The sequence below is a fragment of the Mobula birostris genome, chromosome 2, assembly GCF_030028105.1.
Source record: "Mobula birostris isolate sMobBir1 chromosome 2, sMobBir1.hap1, whole genome shotgun sequence".
Lineage (NCBI taxonomy): Eukaryota > Metazoa > Chordata > Chondrichthyes > Myliobatiformes > Myliobatidae > Mobula > Mobula birostris.
This window is the reverse complement of record NC_092371.1, coordinates 25668701-25696614: the sequence shown is the minus strand read 5'-3', so window position 1 is coordinate 25696614 and position 27914 is coordinate 25668701. Positions and strand designations below refer to the sequence as shown.

At 44.2% G+C, this 27914-nt stretch overlaps 1 protein-coding gene across 1 annotated transcript in view; it reads left to right on the top strand.

Moving 5' to 3' along the window:
• Positions 1-27914, top strand: part of LOC140210488 (piezo-type mechanosensitive ion channel component 2-like) — a 201261-nt gene that overhangs the window by 95504 nt on the left and 77843 nt on the right. The window contains exons 24-30 of the mRNA XM_072279479.1: positions 1552-1720; positions 7319-7408; positions 8291-8385; positions 13734-13760; positions 18947-19012; positions 20395-20501; positions 24245-24353. Of these exons, the coding sequence (XP_072135580.1) occupies positions 1552-1720; positions 7319-7408; positions 8291-8385; positions 13734-13760; positions 18947-19012; positions 20395-20501; positions 24245-24353 (663 nt within the window). The remainder of the gene's footprint in view (positions 1-1551; positions 1721-7318; positions 7409-8290; positions 8386-13733; positions 13761-18946; positions 19013-20394; positions 20502-24244; positions 24354-27914) is intronic.

Below are 27914 nucleotides of genomic sequence, written 5' to 3'. Positions count from 1 at the left end.
CTTTGGTGGGGAGGGTGGATTGGGAGCAGGAAAACAGAATGGCATTTTAGGGGAAAGGGGCAATGGGATAGATGAGCAGCCAGTGTTGAAGGGGATCAAGGCAAGATTGGCGTTTGGTTTTGGGGAGGATTGAGGTCGGGTATTGAGGGAGATCAGAGGAGATCATTGTTTGGTGTTGGGAGAGATCGGGGAAGTTCAGTACTTAGTGTTGTCAAGGATCAGGGGAGACAAGCATCTGGTGCTGGGGGAATTTAGTCAATATCAGCAGTATATTTGTAGAGATTGAGGCAGGTGATGATCGGGGACGAGGGGGGATGAGCGAGGTGTGGAGACAGATGGGCACTGATCAGTATTTGTTATTGATGAGTTGGCTGTTTATCAGCCTGCTGTTGCCAGGAATGGGGTAGATTGGTGCTTCCTGTTGAGGGAGGGTTCAGTGGACTGTGTTGAGGAAGGTCAGTGACATTGGCAAGGCAGAAACTGGGAAGGTTAGCAACTGGTGTTAGGAGGGTCCTGGATGAGATCAGAATTTGTGTGGTGGGATTGGGATCAGGATGAACCCAACCTCCTGGAGGGGTGATATGGGAAGTGCTGCTCACTCTTTTCACTGGAGCTGCCAGCAGATTGGTGAGAGGGGCTTGTTGTTTGGCAGACCAGGGGAATATGATGGGAGATCATTAGCAAAGTGAGGAAATGTGCTGGGAAGACAACATTTTCATGGTCTGCCCAGCGACTGACACTCCTAAGACAACTAGTCCTAGCCTCCCCTGTGCTGCTTCATAGAATCATAGCAAGGAAAGTAACATTGTCACATGAGACCTGATGTGAAATCACATCAGCATCACAAAGGTGACATTTTGGAATGTTTCTAGCTCATTTTTTAATTGATATGAAACAAACTGGAAACTCAGTCCAGAAAATCAATAGAATTTTAATTGTATTTTGTTGGATAAAAAGCATGATTCAGTTGAATTTCATGGCAGTGGTGTACAAAACGTTCTGCTGGTTCACACTACCTCACTCCATTCTTGGTATGAGGCTAGTGGCTAAACCATTGTAAGATGGTTGATGACAGGGAATAACGTGACTTTCTACCTCCAAGTGCCTGGCTCCACACCATTTACACTGGTTGATCAACATGGGCCATGGTTGTGGTGTCCCACCATGCTACACAACTTGGATGTAGCAAAGGCACTCCATTATGCAATCAGAAGATTCTTGACCAGTGACCTTTTCCTCTTTCTCCTATAGTTTTAAAAACAAAATGGTTCAAAGGGAATTCTTTCTAAAGGGTCCATGGATTTTCTGTTAAGTTGCTTTAAGTGGAATCTAGGAGATATGTTAGATTTTAAATCTCTGTGGGCTTCAGGTAGGACCTGGAGATCTGCAACCCCAAACAATATTTTCACAGAAGAAGACCCTCTGAAGAGAAGCAGAGAAAGTTGATAGGAAGAACATGGCAATTGGATGGCACTGAGATGTTGGTGCTTAGGTCTCTGATGGCATCTCACTAAATTTATATGTTTTACATATGTCCCTATATGTTTCCAGCAAATACAGACAACCTGCATGAAGCCTGTGAAGTCCCAAGCAAGCAGGCGGGCATTATCTGGGATAGTGTCTGCTTCCTCTTCCTACTAGCCCAGCGGAGAGTCTTTCTGAGCTATTACTTTCTGCATGTGGTCGCAGATCTGAAGGCTTCAAAGCTCCTGGCAGCAAGGTGAGCATAATTCCTGTAGGCTTAAATCATTATAGGCTCTGGATAACCTCTTCTTTGTGGCATTTATTCAGGGGTGTGTGCACCATTGAATATGTTGGTTCAAAGGTTCCCATGTCCAATTCATTTCAAACAGGGTGTTAGCTGATTCCTTCAAGGTGATTACTAATACGCTGCAATTCATTAGTTCCCACACAGGGGTGATCTTCCAAGGCTGGTTTACCTGCACACCTGTCTCTGAATTTTTGTTGGAAAATCTATGCTTATTGGCACTAGGGAAAGATCAGGGTTGATGTTGAATGCTCATCAAATGACTTCTATGATTTAACTATCCGCTTGAGAGATAGTTAAATAGAAATTCCACACCTTTGTTGCTGTGTTCCTTCAGTGCCTCAGTAAAGTGCAGCATGGCTTGTGACCTGAAAGGAGTTAGAAACATAGAAAATCTACAGCACATTACAGGCCCTTTGGCCCACAGTGTTGTGCCAACCATGTAACCTATTCTAGAAGCTGCCTAGAATTTCCCTACTGCATAGCCCTCTATTTTTCTAAGCTCCAGGTACCTATCTAAGAGTCTCTTAAAAGAACCTATTGTATCCATCTCTACCACCTCCGCTGGCAGTACATTCCATGCACCCACCACTCTCTGTGTGGAAAAACTTACCTCTGACATCCCCCTTATACCTAATTCCAAACACCTTAAAACTATGCCCCCTCATTTTCACATTTTAGCCATGGGAAAAAGCCTCTGACTATCCACATGATCAATGCCTCTTATCATCTTATACACCTCTATCAGGTCACCTCTCATCCTCCATTGCTCCAAGGAGAAAGGGCCAAATTCACTCAACCTATTCTCATAAAACATGCTCTCCAATCCAGGCAACATCCTTATAATTCTCCTCTGCACTCTCTCTATAGTATCCACATCCTTCCTTTAATGAGGTGACCAGAACTGAACACGGTACTCCAAGTGGGGTCTAACTAAGGTGTTACATAGCTGTAACATTACCTCACACCTCTTGAACTCAATCCCATAGTTGATGAAGGCCAACACAGCATACGCCTTCTTAACAATACTGTCAACCTATGCAGCATCTTTGTGTGTCCTATGGACATGGACCCCAAGACCTCACTGATCCTCCACAGTGCCAAGAGTCTTACCATTAATATTACATTCTGTCTTCAAATTTGACTAATGAAATGAACCACTTCACACTTATCTGGGTTGAAATCCATCTGCCACTTCTCAGCCCAGTTCTGCATCCTATCAATGTCCCGCTGTAATCTCTGACAACCCTCTAGACTATCCACAATGCCCCCAACTTTCATATCATCAGCAAACTTATTAACCCACTCTTCTACTTCCTCACCCAAGTCATTTATAAAAATCACAAAGAGGAGGGGTCCCAGAACAGATCCCTGAAGAACACCATTGATCACCATCCTCCATGCAGAATATGAACCATCTACAACCACTCTTTGCCTTCTGTGGTCAAGCCAATCCTGAATCCACAAAGCAAGGTCTCCTTGGATCCCAACTCTCATTACTTTCTGAATGAGCCTCGCATGGGGAACTTTATCAAGTGCCTTACTGAAATCCATATCCACTACATTCGCTGCTCTACCTTCATCAATGTGTTTTGTTACATCCCCAGACAATTCAGTCAGGTTCGTAAGGCATGACCTGTGATTGACAAAGCCATGCTGACTATCCGTAATCAGTTTATGTCTCTCTAAATGCTCATAAACCCTGCCTCTCAGGATCTTTTCCAACAACTTTCCCACCACTGAAGTAAGACTCACTGGTCTATAATTTCCTGGGTTATCTCTGCTCCCTTTCTTGAACAAGGGAACAACATTTGCAACCTTCCAATCCTCCGGTATTCTCCCACCCCTATTTATGATGTAAAGATCATTGCCAGAGGCTTAGAAATCTCCTCCCTGACCTTCCACAGTAACCTGGGGTATATCTTGTCCAGTCCTGGTGACTTGTCTAACTTAATACCTTTCAAAAGCTCCAGCACATCCTCTTCCTTAATGTCTATACACTCAAGCGTTTCAGTCTTGCTTTAAGTCGTCCCCACAATTGTCAAGGTCCTTTTCACTGATGAATACTGAAGCAAGGTATTCATTAAGTACCCCCGCTACCTCCTCCGGCTCCACGCACACGTTTCCACTATCACTGCTGATTGGCCTATTCTCACACGGCTCACCTTCTTGCTCTTCACATACTTGTAGAATGCCTTGGGATTTTCTTTAAACCTGCTCACCAAGGCCTTTTCATGGCTCCTAGCTCTCCTAATTTCATTCTTGTGTGCCCTCCTGGCACCCTTGTAATTTTCTAGAGCTCTAACAGGACCTAGTTTCATGAACCTTTCATAAGATTTCTTTTCTTCTTGACTAGATTTTCTACATTCTTTGTATTCCATGGTTCTTTTACCCTACCATTCTTTCCCTGCCTCAGTGGAATATACCAATGCAGAATGCCATACAAGTATTCCTTGAACATTTGCCACATTTCTGCTGTGCATTTAAGAAATTACAATGGCATGAAAGGGGAACCATCCATAGATGAATGGAAAGAGGCATTTGCAGGATGGACAGCAGAGCAGCAATTGCTGGAGTTTCTGCAAAAAATGAGGGCAGTGCAAGACAGATATATTCCAAATAAGAAGAAATTTTCAAAGGGAAGAAGGACATTACCGTGGCTGACAAGTGAAGTCAGAGCCAAAGTAAAAGCAAAAGAGAGGACATACAAGGAAGCCAGAGCTAGTGGGAAGATAGAGGATTGGGAAGCTTTTAAAAACTTGCAGAAGAAAACTAAGAAGGTCATTCGAAAGGAAAAGATGAATTATGAAAGGAAGCTGATGACTTATATCAAAGAAGATACTAAAAGCTTTTTTAAGTATATAAAGGGTAAAAGAGAGTTGAGGGTAGATATAGGACCAATAAAAAATGATGCTGGAGATATTGTATTGTAGTGAGAGCGCAAAGATGGCAGAGGAGTTGAATGCTTATTTTGCATCAGACTTCACAATGGAAACCACCTGCAGTATACTAGACATTCAAGAGTGTCAGGGAAGTGAAGTTTGTGCAGTGAAAATTATGACTGAGAAGGTGCTCAGGGAGCTTAATGGTCTGAGGGTGGATAAATCTCCTGGACTTGATGGAATGCACCCTCGGATTCTGAAGGAAGTAGCTGGAGAGTTTGCAGAGGCATTAACGATGGTCTTTTAAGAATCGATAGATTTTGGCATTGTACCAGATGACTGGAAAATTGCAAATGTTACTCTGCTATTTAAGAAGAGTGGGAGGCAGCAGAAAAGAAACTATAGACCTGTTAGTCTGACATCAGTGGTTGGGAAGTTGGAATCGATTGTTGGGGATGAGATTATGGAGTACCTGGAGGCACATGACAAGATAGGCCAAAGCCAGAATGGTTTCCTGAAAGGAAAATCCTGCCTGACAAACCTACTACAATTCTTTGAGGAAATTACAAGCAGGGTAGACAAAGGAGATGCAGTAGACATGGTGTACTTGGGATTTTCAGAAGGCCTTTGACAAGGTGCCACACATGAGGCTGCTTAGCAAGATAAGGGCCCATGGAATTACACAGAAGTTACTAGCATGGGTAGAGCATTGGCTGGTTGGCAGAAAACAGAGAGTGAGAATAAAGGGATCCTATTCTGGCTGGCTGCCAGTTACCAGTGGAGTTCCACAGCGGTTGGTGTTTGGATCACTGCTTTTTACGATGTATGTCAATGATTTGGACTATGGTATTAATGGATTTGTGGCTAAATTTGCCGATGATACAAAGGTAGGTGAAGAAGTGGCAAATGAAATACAATGTTGGAAAGTGTGTGGTCATGCACTTTGGTGGAAGAAATAAATGGGCAGACTATTATTTAGATGGGGAGAGAATTCAAAATGCAGAGATGCAAAGGGACTTGGGAGTCCTTGTGCAAAATACCCTAAAGGTTAACCTCCAGGTTGAGTCAGTTGTGAAGAAGGCAAATGCAATATTGGCATTCATTTCTATAGAATATAAAAGCAGGGATGTGATGTTGAGGCTCTATAAGGCACTCGTGAGACCACACTTGGAGTATTGTGTGCAGTTTTGGGCTCCTTATTTTAAAAAGGATATACTGACATTGTGAGGGTTCAGAAAAGATTCACAAGAATGATTCCAGGAATGAAAGGGTTACCGTATGAGGAACGTCTGGCAGCTCTTGGGCTGTATTCCCTGGAGTTCAGGAGAATGAGGGGGGATCTCATAGAACCATTCTGAATGTTAAAAGGCCTGAACAGATTAGATATGGCAAAGTTATTTCCCATGGTAGGGGATTCTAGGACAAGAGGGCACGACTTCAGGATTGAAGGACATCCTTTTAGAACTAAGATGCGGAGAAATTACTTTAGTTAGAGGGTGGTAAATCTGTGGAATTTGTTGCCACGAGCAGCTGTGGAGGCCAAGTCATTGGGTGCATTTAAGGCAGAGATAGGTAGGTTCTTGATTAGCCAGGGCAAAAAAAGGGTATGGGGAGAAGGCAGTGGAGTGGGGATGACTGGAAGAATTAGATCACCCCATGACTGAATGGTGGAGCAGACTCGATGGGCCGAATGGCCTACTTCTGCTCCTATATCTTATGGGTCTTATGGTCTTATTTCCCTGAGAATATCTGCTCCCAATTTATACCAACTATATCACTAGTGTGACTAACTAAGCCAAATGGAACTTAATTAGGCTTAAGCTCTTACACTAACTATGAACAGAACAGAGAGCTCCCCAGTGATATGCTGGGCATGTCTTCCTGCTCTGCATTCAGGAGAAGCCCTACATCGTATTGCCTGTCTTTAATCACTCTCGAACTGCTCACATTTATTCACTGACCAGATAACTTTCTTCACTGTGGTATATCCTAACAGATAGAGATTCCCTCTCCTTATGCTCCCTGCTGGTGAGCCAGCTTCATCTGTCTCCTTTCTAGTTCTGGCGACAGGTCTTTGACCTGAAACATGAACTCTGTTTCTCTTCTCACAAATGCTGCAGGACCTACTGAATGTTAACACCATTTCCTGTTTATATTTTCGGTATCCAGCATCTGCATCATTTTTTTTTATTTTCAGGTTCTCCAATGTCTTACTTAACATTTCTCCTTCAATGGATAATGTCCAAAATAACAGGCTATTTGACTCATTATTGGCAAAGAATTCTGTGTTTTGCCTCTAGTGTTGATCTGCATTTCAAAGCAGAGTCCTGAGAGATTGTCAATTGATGTCGAAATAGACCTCACATTTACCTGCACTGCACTTTCTCTGTAGCTGTTACACTTTATTCTGCGTCTGTTGTTGCTTTACCTTTTTCTACATCAATGCATTGTGTAATGATTTGATCTGTATGATCAGTATGCAAGACAAGCTTTTCGTTGTATCTCGATACATGCGACAATAATAAACCAATTACAAAACCCAACATGTGTAAACGTGAAATGCAGAAAGGTGATAAATTGAAATCTAAAATGCAAAGAGATGATTATATTACAAATGATGTATTCAGATGACCAGGTTTGCATAAATATAATTCTTTTGTTTGCACAGAGGAGCTGAACTGTTTGAAGCAAAAGTTAAAAAGGGAATCACAATGAGACTGGAGAAAGAAAGGCGATCCATGGAGATGCTGAAGAAACAGTAAGTTTAATTTAATCAGTGCAGGCAAGGAAGACAGGTGACGTGCTGAAACAGGCTAGTTCCTCACTCAGGACATTTAATCTTTAATTCCCTGCACATCAAATTCACAATGCTAAACAAAGCTGGAATGGACAGTGCTCCTCGTGATTGCCCCGAGCGTGTTTGTCTATTGCTGTCTATGCTGACAAGCAAAGCTGCCGGTGGAAGATACGCTAGCAACATGATGCATGGAACAGAAGGAGACCTTTCGGGCTGTTGTATCTGTTACAGCTCTTTGCGGGAACAACCCAATTCACCCCACTCTTCTGTCTCCACTTCTGAGGAAGTGTGGGAACTGGGGCCCTGCGTATTAGAGGGTACGTGGGAACTGGGGCCCCTATGTATTAGAGAGAGGGTGGGAACTGGGGCCCTGTCTAGGTTGGGACTGTGTGTATTAAAAGGAACATGGGAGCTGGGCCCACTGTGTACTTGAGGGAACGTGGGAGCTGGAGCCACTGTGTATTAGAGGGAATGTGGGAGCTGGGGCCACTGTGTATTTGAGCGAATGTGGGAGCTGGGACCGCTGTGTATTTGAGGTAACATGGGAGCTGGAGCCATTGTGTATCAGAGGGAACATGGGAACTGGGACCACTGTGTATTCGAGGGATTGCACCAACTGGGGCCCCTGTGTACTGGAAGGATCCTAGGAGCTCGGACCCCTGTGTTTTACAGGGAGTGCAGGATGCATACCCAGCAAGTCAGATGCCAACCCTTTCAGGATTTCCAAATAATCGGGTAGTGGATTATCAGTGTTTTACTACAGTAAAGTAAAGGTGCATTATTCTACTGACCCTGACAATCTTCTCTCTTTTCTCCACACTTCTCCCTGAATCTCATCACTAGGATGGAAAGGATCAAGGCCAAACAGGAGAAGTACAAGAAATCAGTACCAAGATCTGTCAATAACTCACATAGAGTCGGAAACTCAAAGTCAGACGGTGAGAAATCATCTCCAGGTTTGTCTGTTCATGGACAGTTGAAGGGAACTGTTAATGCCGAGTGTTTACTGACATTGCTAGCTTCTCCAGTTGTCTGGAAACTGCTGTAGTCATTCAACAAAGGTAGGGTTGTCCCTGACTCTGTGACCTTCACCACTTGGTTCTTGCAGTCAAGCTGGCCTTATTGGAGAAATAGTGGGGGTTGGTTAGTGATAGACACCGAGTCCCAGCAGAACCCATGCACAGACTTCACAAGTTCACAGGTTCAAAACACAAAGTAAATTTGTTACCAAAGTGCATATATGTCACCATATACAATATTGAGATTCATTTTCTTGTGGACATACACAGTAAATACAAGAGATACAATAGAATCAATGAAAGACTGCGCCCAACAGGACAACCACCCATCATGCCAGAGATGACAAGCTGTGCAAATACAAAAGAAAATAATAGTAACTAAATAAGCAAAAAATATTGAAAACATGAGATGAAGAGTCCTTGAAAGTGAGTCCATACGTTGTGGGAACTGTTCAGTGATGCGTCGAGTGAAGTTATCCCCTCTGGCTGATAGGGAATAACTGTTCCCGAATCCGGTGGTGTAGGTCCTGAGGCTCCTGTATCATCTTCCTGATGGCAGCAGTGAGAAGAGAACGTGGCCTGGGTGATGGTGGGGTGGAGGGATCCTTGATGATGGATGCTATTTTCCTGTGACAGCGCTTCATGTAGATGTGTTTAATGGTGGGAAGGGCTTTACCTGTGATGGACTGGACCGTGCCCACTACTTTTTGTAGGATTTTCAATTTAAGGGCATTGATGTTTTCATACCAGGCTATGATGCAACCAGATAATATACTCTCCACAACACATCTATACAAGTACGTCAAAGTTTTAGATGTCATGCCAAATCTTTGCAAACTTCTAAGGAAGTAGAGGCACTGCTGTGCTTTCTTCATAATGACATTTTCACACTGGACCCAAAACAGTTCCTCTGAAATGATAGCACTGAGGAATTTAAACTTGCTGACCTTCTCCACCTCTGATCATCTGATGACGACTGGCTCATGGACCTTTAGTTTCCTCCTCCTGAAGTCAATAATCAGGTCCTTGGTCTTGCTGATGTTTCGTGAGTGATTGTTGTTGTGGCACCACTCAACCAGATTTTCAATCTCCCTCCTACACGTTGATTCATCACCAGCTTTGATCCGACAAATGGCAGCAAACTTAAATATGGCATTGGAGCTGTGCTTACTCTCGGTCATAAGTTAAAGCAAGTAGAGCAGGGGGCTAAGCACACAGCCTGTGATGCACCTGTGCTGATGGAAATTGTGGAGGAGATGCTTTTGCCAATCTGAACTGACTGGGGTCGGCAAGTGAGGAAATTGAGGATCCAATCACACAAGGACATATTGAGGCCAAGGTCTTGAAGCTTATTGATTAGCTTTGAGGGGATGATAGTACTGAATGCCATTCTGTAGTTAATGAAGAGCATCCTGATGTATGCATCTTCACTGTCCAGGTGTTCCAGGGCTGAATGAAGAGACACTGAAATGGCATCTGCTGTGGACCTGTTGTGATGATAGGCAGATAGGAGCAGATCCAGGTTGCTTCTCAGGCAGGAATTGATGTGTTTCATCACCAACCTCTCAAAACACTTCATCATTGTGGATGTTAATGCTACTGGATGATAGACATTGAGGCAGGTTACCACGTTCTTCTTAGAAACTGGCGTAATTGAAGTCTGCCTGAAGCAGGTGGGTACCTCAGACTGCCGAAGTGAGAGGTTAAAGATTTCAGTGAACGCTCCAGCCAGTTGATTAGCACAGGTCTTTAGTGCTTGGCCAGGTGCTTTCAGCGTGTTCACCCTCCTGAAGGGTGCTGTCACATGGGCATCAGAGACTGAAATCACAAGGTCATCGGGGGCTGTGGGAATTCTTGAAGGTTCCTCCATGTTTTGACCATTAAAACAAATATAGAAGGCATGGAGCTCATCTGGGAGCGAAGCCTTGTTGTCACTAATGTTGCTTAGTTGCACTTTGTAAGAGATAATAGTATTCAAGCCTTGCCACTGCTTTTGAATATTAAGTTTGGTCTGGAATTGACACTTAGCACGAGATCTCTTTCTGGAGATTGTACCTGGACCTACTCAGAATCTCGTTTAATATCACTGCACAAGTTAACTTGTTAACTTTGTGGCAGCAGTAAAATGCAATACATGAATTTAAAAAACAAAAAGTACAGTAAGTATATATATATGTGTGTATATATATATATATATATATATATATATATATATATATATTAAATAGTTAAGATTAGTGCAAAAACAGAAATTTTTTAAAAAGTAGTGAGGTAGTGTTCAAGGGTTTTTTTAGGAGTCCATTTAGGAATCGGATGGCAGAGGGGAAGAAGCTGTTCCTGAACTGTTAAGTGTGTGCCTTCAGGCTTCTGTATCTCCTTTCTGATGGTAACAATGGGAAGAGGGCATGTCCAGGGTGGCGGGGGTCCTTGATAATGTAAGCCACTTTCTTGCGGAACCAATCCTTGAAGATGTCTTGGATACTGCTGTGGCTAGTATGCATGATGGAGCTGACTAATTTTACAACTCTGCAACTTACTTCAATTCTGTGCAGTAGACCCACCCTCCATACCAGGCGGTGATGCAGCCAGTCAGAAAGCTCTCCACGGTACACCTGCAGAAATTATTAAGTGTTTTTTGGTGTCAAATTGAATCTCCTCAAACTGCTGATGAAATCTAGCCGCTCACTTGCCTCTTTTATAGCTGCACCATTGTATCTTACTTGATCATCAGACCTGAATGCCACTGATCTGGCCCTCAGCAGACTGCAGATTTCGTGGTTCATCCAGGGCTTCTGGTTGCTAATGATTTTCTGGGGACACACTCATCTATGAATGTTTTTATAAAGCCCATGACAACCCGTGGTGAATTTGTTCAGATCCTGTGAGTCCTTGAACACAGCCCAGCCTACTGACTTGAAGCAAACCTATAGGTGCTCCTTTGCCTTGTGCAACTACCTCTTTGTGAAAGCAGTGTATATTGTACCTGTGTGATCATGTACAAAGATATCCAGGTCCCTCTGAGCCCCAAAGCCTTTCCATCTCTCACCACCTTATATAAGAAAAAAACCTCATCTTGAGACTTTTGTTAAAGTGCTGGCCAACTTTATATTTGGATATATTATACTTGGTTCCCTCCCATTGTGGGGCCCCAGCACTGACCCCCAATAAAATCCTCATAGTTACAACCTCCCAACCCAAAAGTGGCTTGCTAATTGCTATTTTCTGTTAAACAGTCCCCATTCCACCATACCAGAATCCCATTCAACTTGAAGACCAATTTTAAAGCAGTGTTTTAATGGAACAGGCCACGTTGTATGTTGATCCATCTGTGTTTTACTCAGTTCCTAGATTGCAGTCTCACCAACACCTCCACAGTAGCAACTTAAAATGGGTTTAAATGAGAAAGTTAGAAATTAAACTATTGTGAATCGCTCCTGTGGAGGTGGTGGTGACTTTCATGTGAAGAAGCTGTTCCATGATGCTGTTGGGCAGAGGGTGCTTCTGGACTTTGAATCAATGAGGGAGTGATGATATGTTTCCCAGGGATAGTCAGCGCCCTGCCAGTTGAGATGGTGGTGGTGATGCCGGTGGTAATGGTGGTGATGTTGGTGGAGATGATGCTGGTGATGATGGTGGTGATGATGTTGATAATGATGATGGTAGTGATGGTGATGAAGGTGATGATGGTGGTGGGTGATGGTGATGATGGTGACGATGGTGGTGGTGATGATAATGATGGTGATGATAGTGATGGTAATGATGGTGATGGTGCTGATGATGATGGTGATGATAGGGATGATGTTGGTGTGAGGATGATGGGAGTGATGATGGTGATGGTGCTGCTGCTGATGGTGATTGTAGTAATAGTTAATAGTGTTATTCATATGCAAATCAGTTAGCCACTACTGCATGGGAGGAGTTCACATACTAAACAACCAGGGTTATCAATAAAGTTCAGTTGGCTATCTTGCATGTTGGCATCCTGGTGTGCTCTGCGTTATCCCTCAATAATGAACACGACATGGTGTCAAAAGTGGTTGATTGTGGATGAATTGTTGCAACAGACCAAGTGAGATTCCCCAACAAAAAAAACAATTTACAGTAAGACAGTTCTTGTTCACATATGTGTATGAAAGAATATCCAGAGACTTGGCAAAAACTGCCTATGCCAGTTTTCGGATTGTATGCCTAAGGACGTATAAGCTGAGAAAGGACCAGGGTCGCTTAGCAACACATTCAAGCTACACCCCAAAGTGGATACATTGTAATAAATCATCTGTGGGCCACTAGCCTGGGGAAGTGCACAGAGACACAGATACAGCATAGAAGTCAGTCAAGCTCTCAGGGAGAGAAAAGAAGACTTTTGTAGTCCAAATAAATAAAATAATAGATAAACAAACAGGAAAATTGAGCAAATACCTGCAGTATCTACATCTACTTCGAATAAATCCCCCTCTCCCCTTCCCGAGATACTTGATTTCTCTAAACCACAGGAATTTGAGAGATTTAGGATGCTCAGATGCTTGGTGAGATTTAGATTGTGAGCAATCTCACTCAGACTTTAGAAAAGCATCAAGTAAGCACACTGTTATACTGCATGGATGACAAAGCAGATGACACCATGGGTGGATTAGGACTGACAGATGCTCAGTAAAAAAAGAGTACAAAACAGCTCAGGACAAATTCAAAGAGTATTTCACAGGAAAGCAAAATATGATATATGAGAGGGCAAAGTTCAACTCCAGAAAACAGGAGCCAGATGAAAGTGTAAATGATCTCATCACAGCAATATATTCCCTATCAGACAACTGTGCATATGGATCTCTGAAAGATGAGATCATTAAAGGCAGGATTGTTGTCAAGCTACCAGATACCAAATTGTCTGAGAGAGACTTCAGTTGCAAGCAAATCTCACACTAGAGAAAGCTATAACTGCAGTCAGGCAGAGTGAGAATGTTAGTCAGCCACAGGTAGAACTCAGGCATGGAAACGATACTGAGGTAAAGCTAGAAGCTGTACCAAAAGAAGGCTACAAATGAGGTGCAGTCAGAAACATTACAGAAAGATGAGACAGTAGAGCTCAGCTCAAACAAAATAGACAAGCAAAACAAATGCAAGTAAAATGTCCTACTGCAGAAGATGCGGCAAGTCTCCATTTCATGTCAAGGAGCTCTGTCCAGGAAAAGAAGTGAAATACCATCAATATAATTGAGTTGGACATTATAAAAGCCAGTGCCACTCAAAAACAGTTTTTCAGGAGGTCAAAGAAGACCATGATTCAGACGAAGAGAGAGCTTTCCTTGGGGTTCTAGATTCAAATAGACAAAGCTGGTGTACTGTGGTTCAGTTGCAAAATGAGGCAGTAAGATTCAAAATGGTCACTGGGGCAGATGTCAAAGCCATTCCCGAATGTCTGTTAACAAAACTGATGAAGAAAACAGGTATTACATTAAACTCAACAAAGGAAGTGCTCAAGGGGCTAGGGAAACATAAGCTCAGTGTGAAAGGAATATTTATTACTTCCATCCATAAAAATGAGCAATAGGATGTCTATATTGTTCAGAATCTCTCCTCACCAGACTGCCATCAAGAAGCTGGACCTCATTGCAAGGTTAGAATTGCTAAACAATGTTCAGTGGCAGGAGAAGTACCCAGAGTTGTTCACAGACTGGGGTTACTGAAAGGAGAGTATCTTGTCCAACTGAGGCCAGGAGACACACCCTACTGTCTGACCACAGCGAGGTGTATACCAGTCCCATTGTTGAACTTGAGAGAATGGAGGCGCTTGACATCGTAACTGGAGTGAACAGACCTACTGACTGGTGTGCGGGCATTGTTCCTGTTACCAGACCAGATGGTACAGTGAGGATCTGTGTTGATCCAACAAAATTGAATAATGCAGTGAGACGGGACAAGTTTATTCTGCCCTCTGTTGAACACTTTGGATATGCTGAGGGCAGCAAAGTTCTTCACCAAACTAGGTGCAAACTCAGGGTTCCGACAGATCCATTTAGCTCCTGAGTCTCAGAATCTCACAGCCTTTATCACACCATACGGACGCTATGCCTTCAAGAGACTCCCTCTGGCATTTAATCAGCCCCTGAACTTTTTCAGAGGAGGATGAACCAGATTTTGGAGGGACTGGAAGGAGTATCTGCCACATGGATGATGCACTCATCTTTGGAGGTTCAAGTGAGGAACATGACAAAAGAGTGAAAGCTGTCTTGGAGAAGGAGAAGCAGAAACAGGCTGATATCACCCTGAACAAAAAGAAATATGAAATTGCAAAGACGTAGGTGAAGTCCTCAGTCCACTTACTATCCTCAGAGGGATTCAAACAAACCAGCAGGAACTCAGAACATGGAACAACCTATGAATATATCAGAGATCTGCAGTTTCCTTGTCATGGTAAACCAGCTGGCAAAGTTCATTCCAGATTTGGCAGAGAAAACGAAGCCAATTTATGATCTCCTCTCTCAGAGAAATGTTTGGACTTGGGACACACCACAGGAGAATGGGAGGCATGGGATCCAAGGGGACCTTGCTTTGTGGATCCAGAACTGGCTTGCCCACAGAAGGCAAAGAGTGGTCGTAGATGGGTCATATTCTGCATGGAGGTCGGTGACCAGTTGTGTGCCTCAGAGATCTGTTCTGGGAGCCGTTCTCTTCGTGATTTTTATAAATCACCTGGATGAGGAAGCTGAGGGATGGGTTAGTAAATTTGATGATGACACAAGGGTTGGGGTGTAGTGGATAGTGCGGAGGGCTGTCAGAGGTTACAATGGGACGTTGATAGGATGAAAAACGGGGCTGAGAAGTGGCAGATGGAGTTCAACCCAGAAAAGTGTGAAGTGGTTCATTTCATTAGGTCAAATATGATGGCAGAATATAGTATTAATGGTAAGGCTCTTGGCAGTGTGGAGGATCAGAGGGATCTTGGGGTCCGAGTCCATAGGACACTCAAAGCTGCTACGCAGGTTGATTCTGTGGGTAAGAAGGCATATGGTGTATTGGCCTTCATCAATCATGGAGTTGACTTTAAGAGCCGAGAGGTAATGTTGCAGCTATATGGGACCCTGGTCAGATCAACTTGAAGTACAGTGCTTAATTCTGGTCGCCTCACTATAGGAAGGACGTGGAAACCATTGAAAGGGTGCAGAGAAGATTTACAAGGACGTTGCCTGGATTGGGGAACATGCCTTATGAGAATAGGTTGAGTGAACTTGGCCTTTTCTCCTTGGAGCGACGGAGGATGAGAAGTGACTCGATAGAGGTGTACAAGATAATGAGAGGCATTGATCATGTGGGTAGTCAGAGGCTTTTCCCCAGGGCTGAAATGGCTAGCACTAGAGGGCATAGTTTTAAGGTGCTTGGAAGTACGAGAAGTCAGGGGTAAGTTTTTTAAACAGAGAGTGGTGAGTGCGTGGAATGGGCTGCCGGTGGCGGTGGTGGAAGCGAAAACGATAGGGTCTTTTAAGAGACTTCTGATGACTACATGGAGCTTAGAAAAATAGAGGGCTATGAGTAAAGCCTAGATAGTTCTAAGGTAAGGACATGTTTGGCACAGCTTTGTGGGCCGAAGGGCCTGTATTGTGCCGTATGTTTTCTATGTTTTTATGAGAAGTCATTCTCATCACTTAAAGCAGAGCTTATCTCCCCACCAACATTGGCGTTCTTTGATCCAAACAAAGCAATCAAAATCTCAGCAGACGTGTCTTCCTTTGACCTCGGGGGAGTGCTGATGCAACTCTGCAGTGGTGTATGGAAACCGGTGGCACGTACATCAAGAGCACTGACTCCTACTGAACAGTGTTATGCCTAAATCGAAAAGGAGACATTGGCTCTCGTGTGGGCTTGTGAACGCTTCAGCTGTTTCTTGATAGGCACAAAATTTGTACTTAGAACAGAGCACAAACCACCTGTCAGCCTCCTCAGTATGAGGCTTATGTGATACAGTTATGACATTGAACATGTCCCCTGCAAATCTTTCACAACACCAGACACACTGTCGAGGATGCCACGCAAAAGTGAGTGGAGGGAAGCTAACTCCACCGTCATGGAAGATACCAACATCTATGTAGCTCAGTACATGAAAGCTTTCCTGCATCACAGAGTAAACTTGACAAAATTCACGCTGAGTTGAAAAAGGACCAAATCCACAGCAAGGTCATGCAATACTGTGAGCATGGATGGCCAGCGGATCCAAAAGAAGCTTATGACCAGTCAATGTTTCGGGCCAAGACCCCCTCATCAGGACTGGAGAAAAAATATGAGAAGTCAGAGTAAGAAGGTGGGGGGATAGGAGAAAGAAGTACAAGGTAGTATGTGATAGGTGAAACCAGGAGAGGGGAAGATCCCATTTTTTCTGGTGGATGGAGCATAGGTACTTGGTGAAGCAGTCTTCCAATCTATGTCAGGTCTCGCCAGTACACAAGGGTCCACACCAGGAGTGCCCAATGCAGTAGATGACCTCAAGATGCTCACAGGTGAGCTGTCGTCTCACCTGGAAGGACTGTTTGTAGCCCTGAATGGTAGTGATGGGGGATGTGTAGGAGCAGGTATGGCACTTGTTCTGCTCACAAGGGTAATTACCAGGAGGGAGATCGGTGGGGAGGGGCTAATGGACAAGGGAATCGCATGGAGTGTGTCTTTTTTCTCCTGGTGGCCACACATTTTAATTCTACTGCCCATTCCCATTCTGACATTTCAGTCTATGGCCTCCTCTACTGCCACGATGAGGCCACATTCAGCTTGGAGGAGTGACACCTTATACTCCATCCCCCCTCCTGGCACTTACCCTTGCAAGCAGAGCAAGTGCCACACCTGCCCCTACACCTTCCATCTACCCGGGTTTGGAATTGGTGTTTCCTATGCAGGCTTAATGGCAAGGCTGATGAGCCCAGCCTGCCCATCCAGTTATACCACTGGACACTCGGTCACACCATGACACAGCAATCCCAGTAAGACAGGGACGCCACTTGAAGGTGTTGCTATGGTCACAGTAGTATAGGAGAGGCCATAATCGAGTGACGTCCTGCATGGCAAGCCAAACAGTGGTCCTGCAGCGATCACTACACCTGGAAAGGAGATGCTATGGAAGATGCTTCACCTTCCTTCCTTAAGTGAGCAGGACGTCTAGCCCAGGTCTCCCATTCCCACAGGCAAACGGAGAAGCAGAAAGAACAGTGCAAGCCATTAAGAGTCTCCTACTGAAGGCAAAGGACCCCTACAAAGCACTCCTAGCTTATCACTCCACGCCTCTTGAGAATGGCTACAGTTCATCAGAGCTGTCAATGGGCTGGAGAATGAGAACAAGCATACCCGTTCTTCCTTCCCTTCTCCCACCTCACTTACTGGACTTAGGCAAAGTGAGAAATATTGAGACAACACAGCATGAGAAAACGAAGAGCCTGCATGATCTCAGACACAGAGAAAAATCCTCAGGAGTGATGAAGTTGTTTGGATTTTAGACCAACTCACCAAAGGAACAATAGTCGGGCAGCATACACCATGACGTTTGTGATCAGAACTTCACAAGGTGAAATGGGCGGAACAGGTGTGCATTCGTGCGCCTTCTAAGTCCACGAAAGGTAGAGACAGAAATAGTGGGGCCTGATCCTTATGATGAGAACCACATACCTGGGGTGGAGACATCTGTTCAAGAATCTCCATCCCCTCCCCTCCAACACTTCCAAGAAACTTTACCAGATCGGGTCATTTACCTGTCCCACCACAGAGATGTACTCCATAACAGCTTAGGGCAAGTGACTAAAGAGACAGAATCACCCTCTCACTTTGCCAGAGTGTTCAGGTAGTCTACCCTAATGTCTATTAGACTTAGTGTTTTTTTAAACAGTTCTAATTTTGAAAACATTTTGACAAAATGAGACTTTTTTTATAAAGAAAAAGGGGAATTGAAGAAAAAAGACTGTTAAAAACAAAGGGAAAGACATTTATAATGGCAGTTTTTTATGTTTATGTAAGCAGCATAAGTTACGTACTCTGAGTAAAGAGAACTGATCACTCAGTTTCAATGGCTATAATTTCAATGGATCCTATAGACAAGAAGTACATACTTAGTTTTTCTTGTTTTTTTTAAAGGGGAGAGATGTGGTGGTTAATATTGTTATTTCTATGTCACTGTGTTAGCCACTGCCACATGGGTGGAGTTCACATACTGTACAAACAATGATATCAATAAAGGTCAGTTGAGTATCATGCATGCTGGCATCCTGGTGTGCTCTGCACTAACCCTCAATATCAAACACAACAGTGGTGATTGTGGTGATGGAGATGCTGGTGGTGGTAATGGTGCTATTCCCTGGTTTCTGTTGGCCTTGCTGTTCATTCCAACTCCTAGATTTATAGATAAACACCACAGCCACACTCTGGTTCCCAGTTCAGTTGTTAAAGGGACTACAAGTGCTCAGCAGTTTTCTTGAAATCACTGATTCATGTGTTTCTTTAATTTATTTCTCCACAGATAATAAAAAGGACAAAGGTAGCCAGAAGAATTGGTGGCAGCCCTGGGTAACTCATAACTCAAGTAAGTTCAAAGGTCTTCCTTTCATCCCATTGAATGAATACCAAACCCTTGCCCACAAAATGACCTCCGCAGCACATGTACCTTCTTTATGTGAAAGAGCTATGTGACGTCTAACACCCTGCGTTAACTGATTTGATGGCCGTGGAGAGGCGGCACAGTAGTTAGCACAACGCTTTACTGTACAGATGACCCGGGTTCAATTCCTGCTGCTGCCTGTAAGGAGTTTGTACTTTCTCCCCGTGAGACCATGAGGGTTTTCTCCAAATGTTTCGGTTTCATCCCACGGTCCAAAGACATACCAATTAGTAGGTTAATTGCTGATTGTAAATTGTCCCCTGATTAGGCTGGGATTAAATCGGAGGACTGCTGAGCACTGTGGCTCGAAGGAATGTCCATGTAACTCAAGGAATAAGGATGGGTGTCAAGCTTCAAGCCTTAAGAGTCATCCGGTATCATTACAGCTTTAGATGCTTGTTAGTGAAGCTTTAATGGTATTCATTGCTTGCAGAACAAAGGAAAGTAGAGCACTGGACAAGGCAGTTCAGCCTACCATGTCTGTGCAGATCATGACGCCAATCTCACTAATCCCACCTGCCTGCACATGGTCTACATTCCCCTATTCCTTGCTTGCTCATCTGTCTATCCAAATGCCACTTCCACGTTGCTATTGTGTCCTCTCCTGTCACTTCTGGCAGTGCATTTCAGGCAAAAGTAAAAGAAACTTGGTTCATAAATCTATGCAAATTTGTCCACACACAAAATGCTGGATCTCAGCAAGTCAGGCAGGATCTATGGAGGGGAATAAACAGTGGGTTTCAGGCTGAGATCCTTCAGCAGAACTGGGCATGAAGTTTTCTTGACCCAAAACATTGACTGTTTATTCCCCTCCATAGAGTCTGTCTGAGTTCCTCCAGCATTTTGTGTGTGTTGCTCAAGATCTCCTGCCTCTGTAGAATCTCTTGTGTCCGAATATGTCCGTCCTCTCTTTATAGCTAATACTGTCCAATCCAGGCAGCATCCTGGTGAAACTCTTCTCCTGTACATCCTCTCTGAAGCCACTACATCTTTCTTGTAGTGTGGCGACCAGAGTCACACTAAAGTTTTATATATCTGCAACATGGCTTCTCAGCGTTTATACTCATTGCCCTGACTGATGAAGGCAAGTTTGCCATATGCCTTCTTCACCGCCCTATTGACTTGTGTTGCCATTTTTAAGAGCCTATAGAAAAGCACCCCAAGAGCTCCTCAATCAATGCTCTTAAACATCCTGCCATTTATTACAGTAGTTGCTTTTGATCTGGAGAAAGCTATTAGAATCCAGTTAGAAGTTTCTGGTTGCTGCACAATGTACAACTTGGGCCCTGTGCTTTCTTTCCATGCAGTGATACACAGTGGGAGCTACTACCTGTTCGATACTGACAGTGAGGATGAGACAAAGGAGGAAAATGAAATTGCTAAAGATGAAACTCAGAAATCATCAGCGTTCCAGGTGTGTACGTAATGGAAGCTGTTGTGACTGGATCTGATACTTATTGTCACTGTACTGCGTTAGAATTGACAAGCTCTACATTGCTTAGGCTGCAAATCCCTTGCTGTACATTAGTTATTCAGAGTCACTCACTTATTCAGAGCAGCAAGTCAATTACAATACAGTAGTCCATATGGCTAGTGATCTAGAGGGCGTTACAGTCTCTAGTCATAGATAGCTACAGATCCATTACAGAACACTGACCCATTTGCACCAGTAACTGTTGTAACACGCACACCCCGACATAGCTGCAAGAACGCAAGCCACTGCTACAGAAAACAGCCCATTGTCCCCACTCTAAAACAGCATGTCAGCATCTTATATTGACTCACTAATAAACCACAGATCTGTTGAGGCATACCACATGCTCGTGACTTTATACTAACTTGCACACAAAGAGAAAACAGAACTGGGGACATAGCCTCAAGATTCAGGGGAGTAAATTTAGGACATAGATGAGGAGGAACTGCTTTTAGGCCTCATCAATGTCTTATACAACTTTAACACATCATCCCAATTCCCGTATTCAATACTTTGATTTATGAAGGCCAACATGCCAAAAGCATTCTTTATGACCCTGTCTACCTGTGACACCACTTCCAAGGAATTATGGATCTGTATTCCCGCATCCCTCTTCTACAGCACTCACCATCCTCTTGTTCACCATGTAAGCCTAAGCCTGGTTGGTCCACCCAAAGTGCAACACTTCACACTTGTCTGCATCAAATTCCATCTGCCATTTTTCAGCCCATTTTTTCAACTGGTTCAAGTCACGCCGTAAGTTTGATAACTTTCCTCACTGTCCACTACACCCTCAGTCTTGGTGTCCTTGGTGTCTTGCTGATCCAGTAAAATCATATTGTCATCCAGATCGTTGAGATAGATGACAAGCAACAACTGACCCAGCACCGATCCCTGTGGCACACCACCAGTCACGGGCCTCCAATCAGAGATGCAACCATTTACTACTGCTCTCTGGCTCCTCCTGTGAAGCCAATGTTTAATTTTACTACTAAACCTGAATGCCAAGGGACTGAACCTTCTTGACCAACCTCCCATGCAGGACCTCGTCAAAGGCCTCGCTCAAATCCGTGTAGTCAATATCCACTCCCTTATCTGGTAACTACCTCGAAAAACTCTATAAGATTGGTTAAACATGTCCTACACGCACAAAGTCAAGTTTACTATCCCTAATCAGTCCCTGTCTATCCAAGTACTTATATATCCCTAAACATGAGGAATTCTGCAGATGCTGGAAACTCAAGCAACACACATCGAAGTTGCTGGTGAACGCAGCAGGCCAGGCAGCATCTCTAGGAAGAGGTACAGTCGATGTTTCGGGCCGAGACCCTTCGTCAGGACACGAAACGTCAACTGTACCTCTTCCTAGAGATGCTGCCTGGCCTGCTGCGCTCACCAGCAACTTTGATGTGTGTTACTTATATATCCCGTCTCTTAAAATACATTCCAACAAATTACCCACTACTGACGTCAGGCTCACCGGCCTATAATTTCCCAGCTTACCCTTATAGCTGTCTTAAACAACAGAACAACATTAGCTATCCTCCAATCCTCCAGCACTTCACCCATGGCTAAAGTCACCTGTTAAACTGTATCGTCTCCCTAATTTTGGCCGCACTAGCACATGGTATGTGTAGCATTCCTGTGATCACAACCACTGGTAACTTAAATGTCAAGTTCAGTTTCTCCTTTGTGATCCTGAAACATTTTCTCCAGTCTGTTCTCTGAATTCAGCCATCTATCTCAAATAGGTTGCAGTAGTGTCTCCTACATACCAAGTTCAAACACTACCTTGCCATTTTATTTTTACACTATTTATTTATTTATTTATTTCTCTGTTTATTTGTTAGTCCATCTATTTATCTATCAATCTATATATTTATTGAAACTTACAGTAATTCTTATATTTTGCCCTGTACTGCTGCCAGCAAAATAACAAACTTGACGATGTGTACCGGTGCTAATGAACCGGATTCTGATTCAGAATGAGGGGTCAGTGTAGGATTATTGTCAATGGGTGCTTGTTTTCTAGCAGAGACTCAGTGGGCCAAAGGGCCTTTTACTGTGCTGTATGACTCTCTGACTCCCATTCCAGTTTATCTTCTATTCACCTTGTCAGTCATTTTAACACCTGTCAAGACCAAGTGAAAATACAGCAGAAAGGAAGAGAGATTATTTTAGAAATCACTTCCAAACATTGAGGAGCTTGCTTTCACAATCAAGATTGTAAATTTTAAAACTAAGATTGGTCATTTGTTCTTCTTCGGCCCTTCATCCATACTGGGGCCTAGGCCTCTGACAGCCAGGTTTCTTCCTCTCCCAGGGATGAGGTCTTTGGCATTTCTCCAGCACTGGGCTTTTATGGGATGGGTTGGTAGCCCTGTGTCCAACCCTCCTCCTTTTGTAGCAAGGGACTGTCCATGGTGGAGATTGAGTACTTGCTATTAACCTTTTATTTTGGCATGAGAAAAAGACACTTACATCGACTACGTCACATATCAGCTATAATGTCATTGACTGGCAAAATAAAGATTTAGTTCTCCATGTTCCTGTTATTATAATTAATTGATCAGCTCATAACTACAAAGCCTTCACTTTACACATGCCCATCTCTGTGGACAGCACTGGTACAGATCCAACCATTAACTAATTCATACTTGGGTTTATTACAGTGCAATGATTTACTAGAAGCCATGACCTGCTATCTGATCTGTTGCTGTCAGCTTAGATGAGGTCCTTGTGGAAGACGGTAAATAACCTATAAGTACAACACCTTTAAACTACAGTCATTAATATCTACAAATCCAAATCAGTACAATGATGCATGGTTACTGAGTAATTCAAGAAGCCTTTCAAACAGTATTTGAGTGAATGTCCATCTATTCACTGTCTCCACAATGTCCAGGAGTGGCTCCTGGTGCAAATAAGGCCATAAGACATAGGAGCAGAATTAGGCCATTCAGCCCATTGAGTCTGCTCCACCATTTGATCATGGCTGATTTATTATTATCCCTCTTAAGTCCATTCTCCTGCCTGCTCCCCATCCTGTCTGATGCCCTTATTAATCAAGAACCTCCGCTTTAAACATACCCAATGACTCGGCCTCCACAGCCGTGTGTGGCAAAGAATGCCACAATTTCACCACATTCTGGCTAAAGAAGTTCCCTCATTTCTGTTCTAAAGGGATGTTGTTGTATTCTGAGGCTGTGTCCTTTAGTCCTAGACTCCCCTACTATTGGAAACATCCTCTCAATGTTCAATCCATCTAGGCTTTTCAATATTCTATAGGTTTCAATGAGATCTCCCCTTATTCTTCTAAGCTCCAGTGTGTACGGGCTTAGAGTCATCCAATGCTCCTTGTATGTTAACTCTTTCATTCCTGGTATCATTGTAAGGAACGTCCTCCGAATCTCAAATCACCCAAACTGGCCCAGAATGAAATAAAACAAGGTCCCAGTAAAAAGATAGATTACGCTGGAAGATATTGTAGTGTGTGAAGTCCTCAGCCCTCAGAGGCAGAATAAAACCTACAAGAAGGAACATGACAACCCAGTGTTCGCAGGTGGAAAGCAGTCTATATTTACGGTCTGCGAAGTATGGCAGCTCGTTTCCTCTTGCTTGCTTGTTTTCGTGGCTCATGAACTAAGCACAATTAACATGTTGCTTAATCTCTTCCCTTGCAGTTTGCTTACATAGCCTTAGTCAAAGACTCAAAGGCAGCAGTGAAGGGAAGACACAAGGAGCTGAAGCAAGTGAAGAGAGCACAGAGAAAGAAGGAGAGGACGCAGCAAGGTAATTATCGTCGTGGTTCTGGTATAGGAACTGCACCAGCCTAAAAGGGTGATGGTTAATCTCAGGAGCAACTCGTGCACCAAAATTCCACTAGATTACCAGCAGTTGGACTAGAGTCAGTAAAACTCATACTTCTGATTTCAGTGGAACGGAGCAACATAGGTGAATCCTCACTGATAATTTGCTCCACATATTAATTGGGTTCATAGCAATGAATACCAGAGGTTACATATTTACTTAATATGAAAAATTAAACATAACTTGAATGCACTGTAAGTCCTACAACAGACCCTTGAAGCCCAAGCCTCTCTTCCAACTCCCACTATCTGTGTCTGCATCTCTTCCATGTGACTGCATCCATGTTTCTCCATTGTGCAATGCAACTTCATGAAGATCCATTTTCATCACCTTTGCCAGCTTGAGCGCTAGGTCCACAGGTTATTTTTCTGTGGACCAAGAGCAGCTCCTCAGTTTCTCAGCAAATGACCTGCTGGGAGAGCTCAATCAGTCAAACGGCATCCGTGAGAGAAAGGAACTGTCAAAGCTTCGGGTCAAAACCCTGCACTAGGACAGTGAGGGGAGATGGCCAGTGTAAAAGGGGAGTGGCAAGGAAGTTGGTGGACTGAGGAAGAGCGTGAGATGACAGGCAGGTAGTGTCAGGTAGAGGAAGGAAGCAGGGGTGGAGGTGGAAGAGTGTGGCAGGCAAAAAGAGAAAGAAGAAGCGAAGAAGATGGAGTAAGGTGGGGGCAGAGAGAGTGAAGGTTGGAGGCAGCTGCTGTAGGGAGACAAGCAGGAACACAAAACGCTGCCAGAGCTGGACTCTGGTAGCTGGAGAGGAGAATGGGAACGGTTAGGGGAGAGGTGAAAGGTAGGTGGAGTCAGATTGAGGGGTGGGGGCCGCAAGATGAAAGAAAGCTGCGTTTGGTAGGATAGAACCTTTGGGGTTGGGGGAGTGGAATAAAGATGGGTGAAAGTGGGTGGGCAAAGAGGAGAGTTTCCTGAAATACAATATCCATGCTATTGCACTGTAGATTACTCAGGCAAAAATGTGAAGTATGGTTTTGTCCCCAGTTTTACTCTATCTGACAAATTTGCATTAGCTTCTATTTGCTGTCCAACATTGTGAAACTTCACATTGTCATTGTGCAGTGTTCCAACTCCTGAAATGGCAGATGTACTCACAGTTCTTCCTATAAATAGATCTTAGTATTGACTCATAAAGCTCTGTGTAATATACCCTGGAATGTTTAAACTGGGTTAATTTTATAATCTGGCCATTGATTTATCGCCAGTCTTAATATAACAGTTCAGTGGTTATTGACTCTAAATTGACTAATACTTTACTCAGTTCAGAGAAATCAATAGCTGTGTGACTTCAGAAGAATAATCCGTTTCAAAGACAGTACACGGCAATGCTGTCTTTTCAGTGTTACAAGCAACACACACAAAATATGCTGGTGAACGCAGCAGGCCAGGAGGCAGCATCTCTAGGAAGAGGTACAGTCGATGTTTCGGGCTGAGACCCTTATCAGGACTAACTGAAAGAAGAGATAGTAAGAGATTTGAAAGTGGGAGGGGGAAGGGGAGATCTGAAATGATAGGAGAAGACAGGAGGAGGAGAGATGGAGCCAAGAGCTGGAAAGTTGATTGGCAAAAGGGATATGAGGCTGGAGAAGGGAGAGGATCATGGGACGGGAGGCCTAGGGAGGAAGAAAGGGGGAGGAGGGAAGCCAAGAGGATAGGCAAGGAGTATGGTGAGAGGGACAGAGGGAGAAAAAGGAGAGAGAGAGAGAGAGAGAGAGAGAGAGAGAGAGAGAGAGAGAGAGAGAGAGAGAAAATAAATAAATAAATAAATGATGGATGGGGTACGAAGGGGAGGTGGGGCATTAACAGAAGTTAAGAATTCAATGTTCATGCCATCAGGTTGGAGGCTACCCAGACGGAATTTAAGGTGTTGTTCCTCCAACCTGAGTGTGGCTTCATCTTGGCAGTAGAGGAGGCCGTGGATAGACATATCAGAATGGGAATGGGATGTGGAATTAAAATGTGTGGCCACTGGGAGATCCTGCTTTCTCTGGCAGACAGAGCCCTCTGTCCCTCTGTCCATCTCACTATACTCCTTGCCCATCCTCTGGGCTTCCCCCCCTCCCCCTTTCTTTCCCCCTAGGCTTCCAGTCCCATGATCCTCTCCAGCCTCATATCCCTTTTGCCAATCACCTGTCCAGCTCTTGGCTCCATCCCTCCTCCTCCTGTCTTCTCCTATCATTTCGGATCTCCCCCTCCCCCTCCCACTTTCAAATCTCTTACTATCTCTTCTTTCAGTTAGTCCTGACAAAGGGTCTCGGCCCGAAACGTCGACTATACCTCTTCCTATAGATGCTGCTGCGTTCACCAGCATTTTTTGTGTGTGTTGCTTGAAATTCCAGCATCTGCAGATTTCCTCATGTTTGCATTTTCAGTGTTACAGCTGTGTTTCTCATTGACAAGTATTTGCACGGATAGAGGACTGGTTAAAGCAGATAGCTGGGATAAATGGGTGTTTCTCTGGTTGGCAGTCAGTTGTGAGTGGATTGCCACAAGGGTTGGTGCTGGGCCTGCAACTGTTCGTGATATAATGATTTGGAAAAGGGGACCAGGTGTTTGGATTTAATAGCAGGGAGGTTATGATGCAACTGTACAGAGTCATATAGCCATAGAAAAGTACAGCACAGAAGCAGGCTCCTTGGCCCATCTAGTTTGTGCCGAACCATTTAAACTGCCTACACCCATTGACCTGCTCTGGGACCATAGCCCTCCATACCCCTACCATCCATGTACCTTCCAAACTTCTCTTAAATGCTGAACTTGATCGTTCTACACTCTCACAACTCTGAGTGAAGAAGTTTCCCCTCATGTTCCTCTTAAACGTTCACCTTTGACCCTTAACTTAATAGTGGAAAGGTGCTCTATTTGCTGAGGAAGCATGGGAAAAGAGCTGGGCTGCTAGTCAGATTGAAGCTGAGCGGCTTCAGGGTCCCTATGCCCACCATCCTACTAACTAATGTGCAAGCCATAGAGAACAAAGTGGATGATCTTAAAGGGAAACTCACCTACTGCAGGGAGATGCAGAACTGCTGTGTATTCTGTTTCACCGAGACCTGGCTCTCCCCTGCCACCCCCGACTGTGCCATCTGACCGGAGAGATTTTCGATCCATCGGATGGACCGCACAGCGTCTTCAGACAAGACGAGGGGAGGTGGTGTCTGCCTACTGATCAACACTGCGTGGTGCTCGGACACAGTGGCACTGACAAGCTCCTGCAGCCCGGACCTGGAACACCTGTCGGTGAAGTGTCGTCCCTACTATCTGCCACGGGAATTCACCTCAGTCATACTGACAGCGGTCTACATTCCCCCCCAGGTGGACGTGGAGTGTGCTCTGAACATACTGTATGCCAACATCAGTGAACTTGAGGCCAGATATCCGGAGGCTTTGCTCATTACAGCCGGGGATTTTAACCAGGCCAACCTCAGGAAGGCGCTGCCAAAGTTATACCAACATGTCCCCTGCCCCACTAGAGGC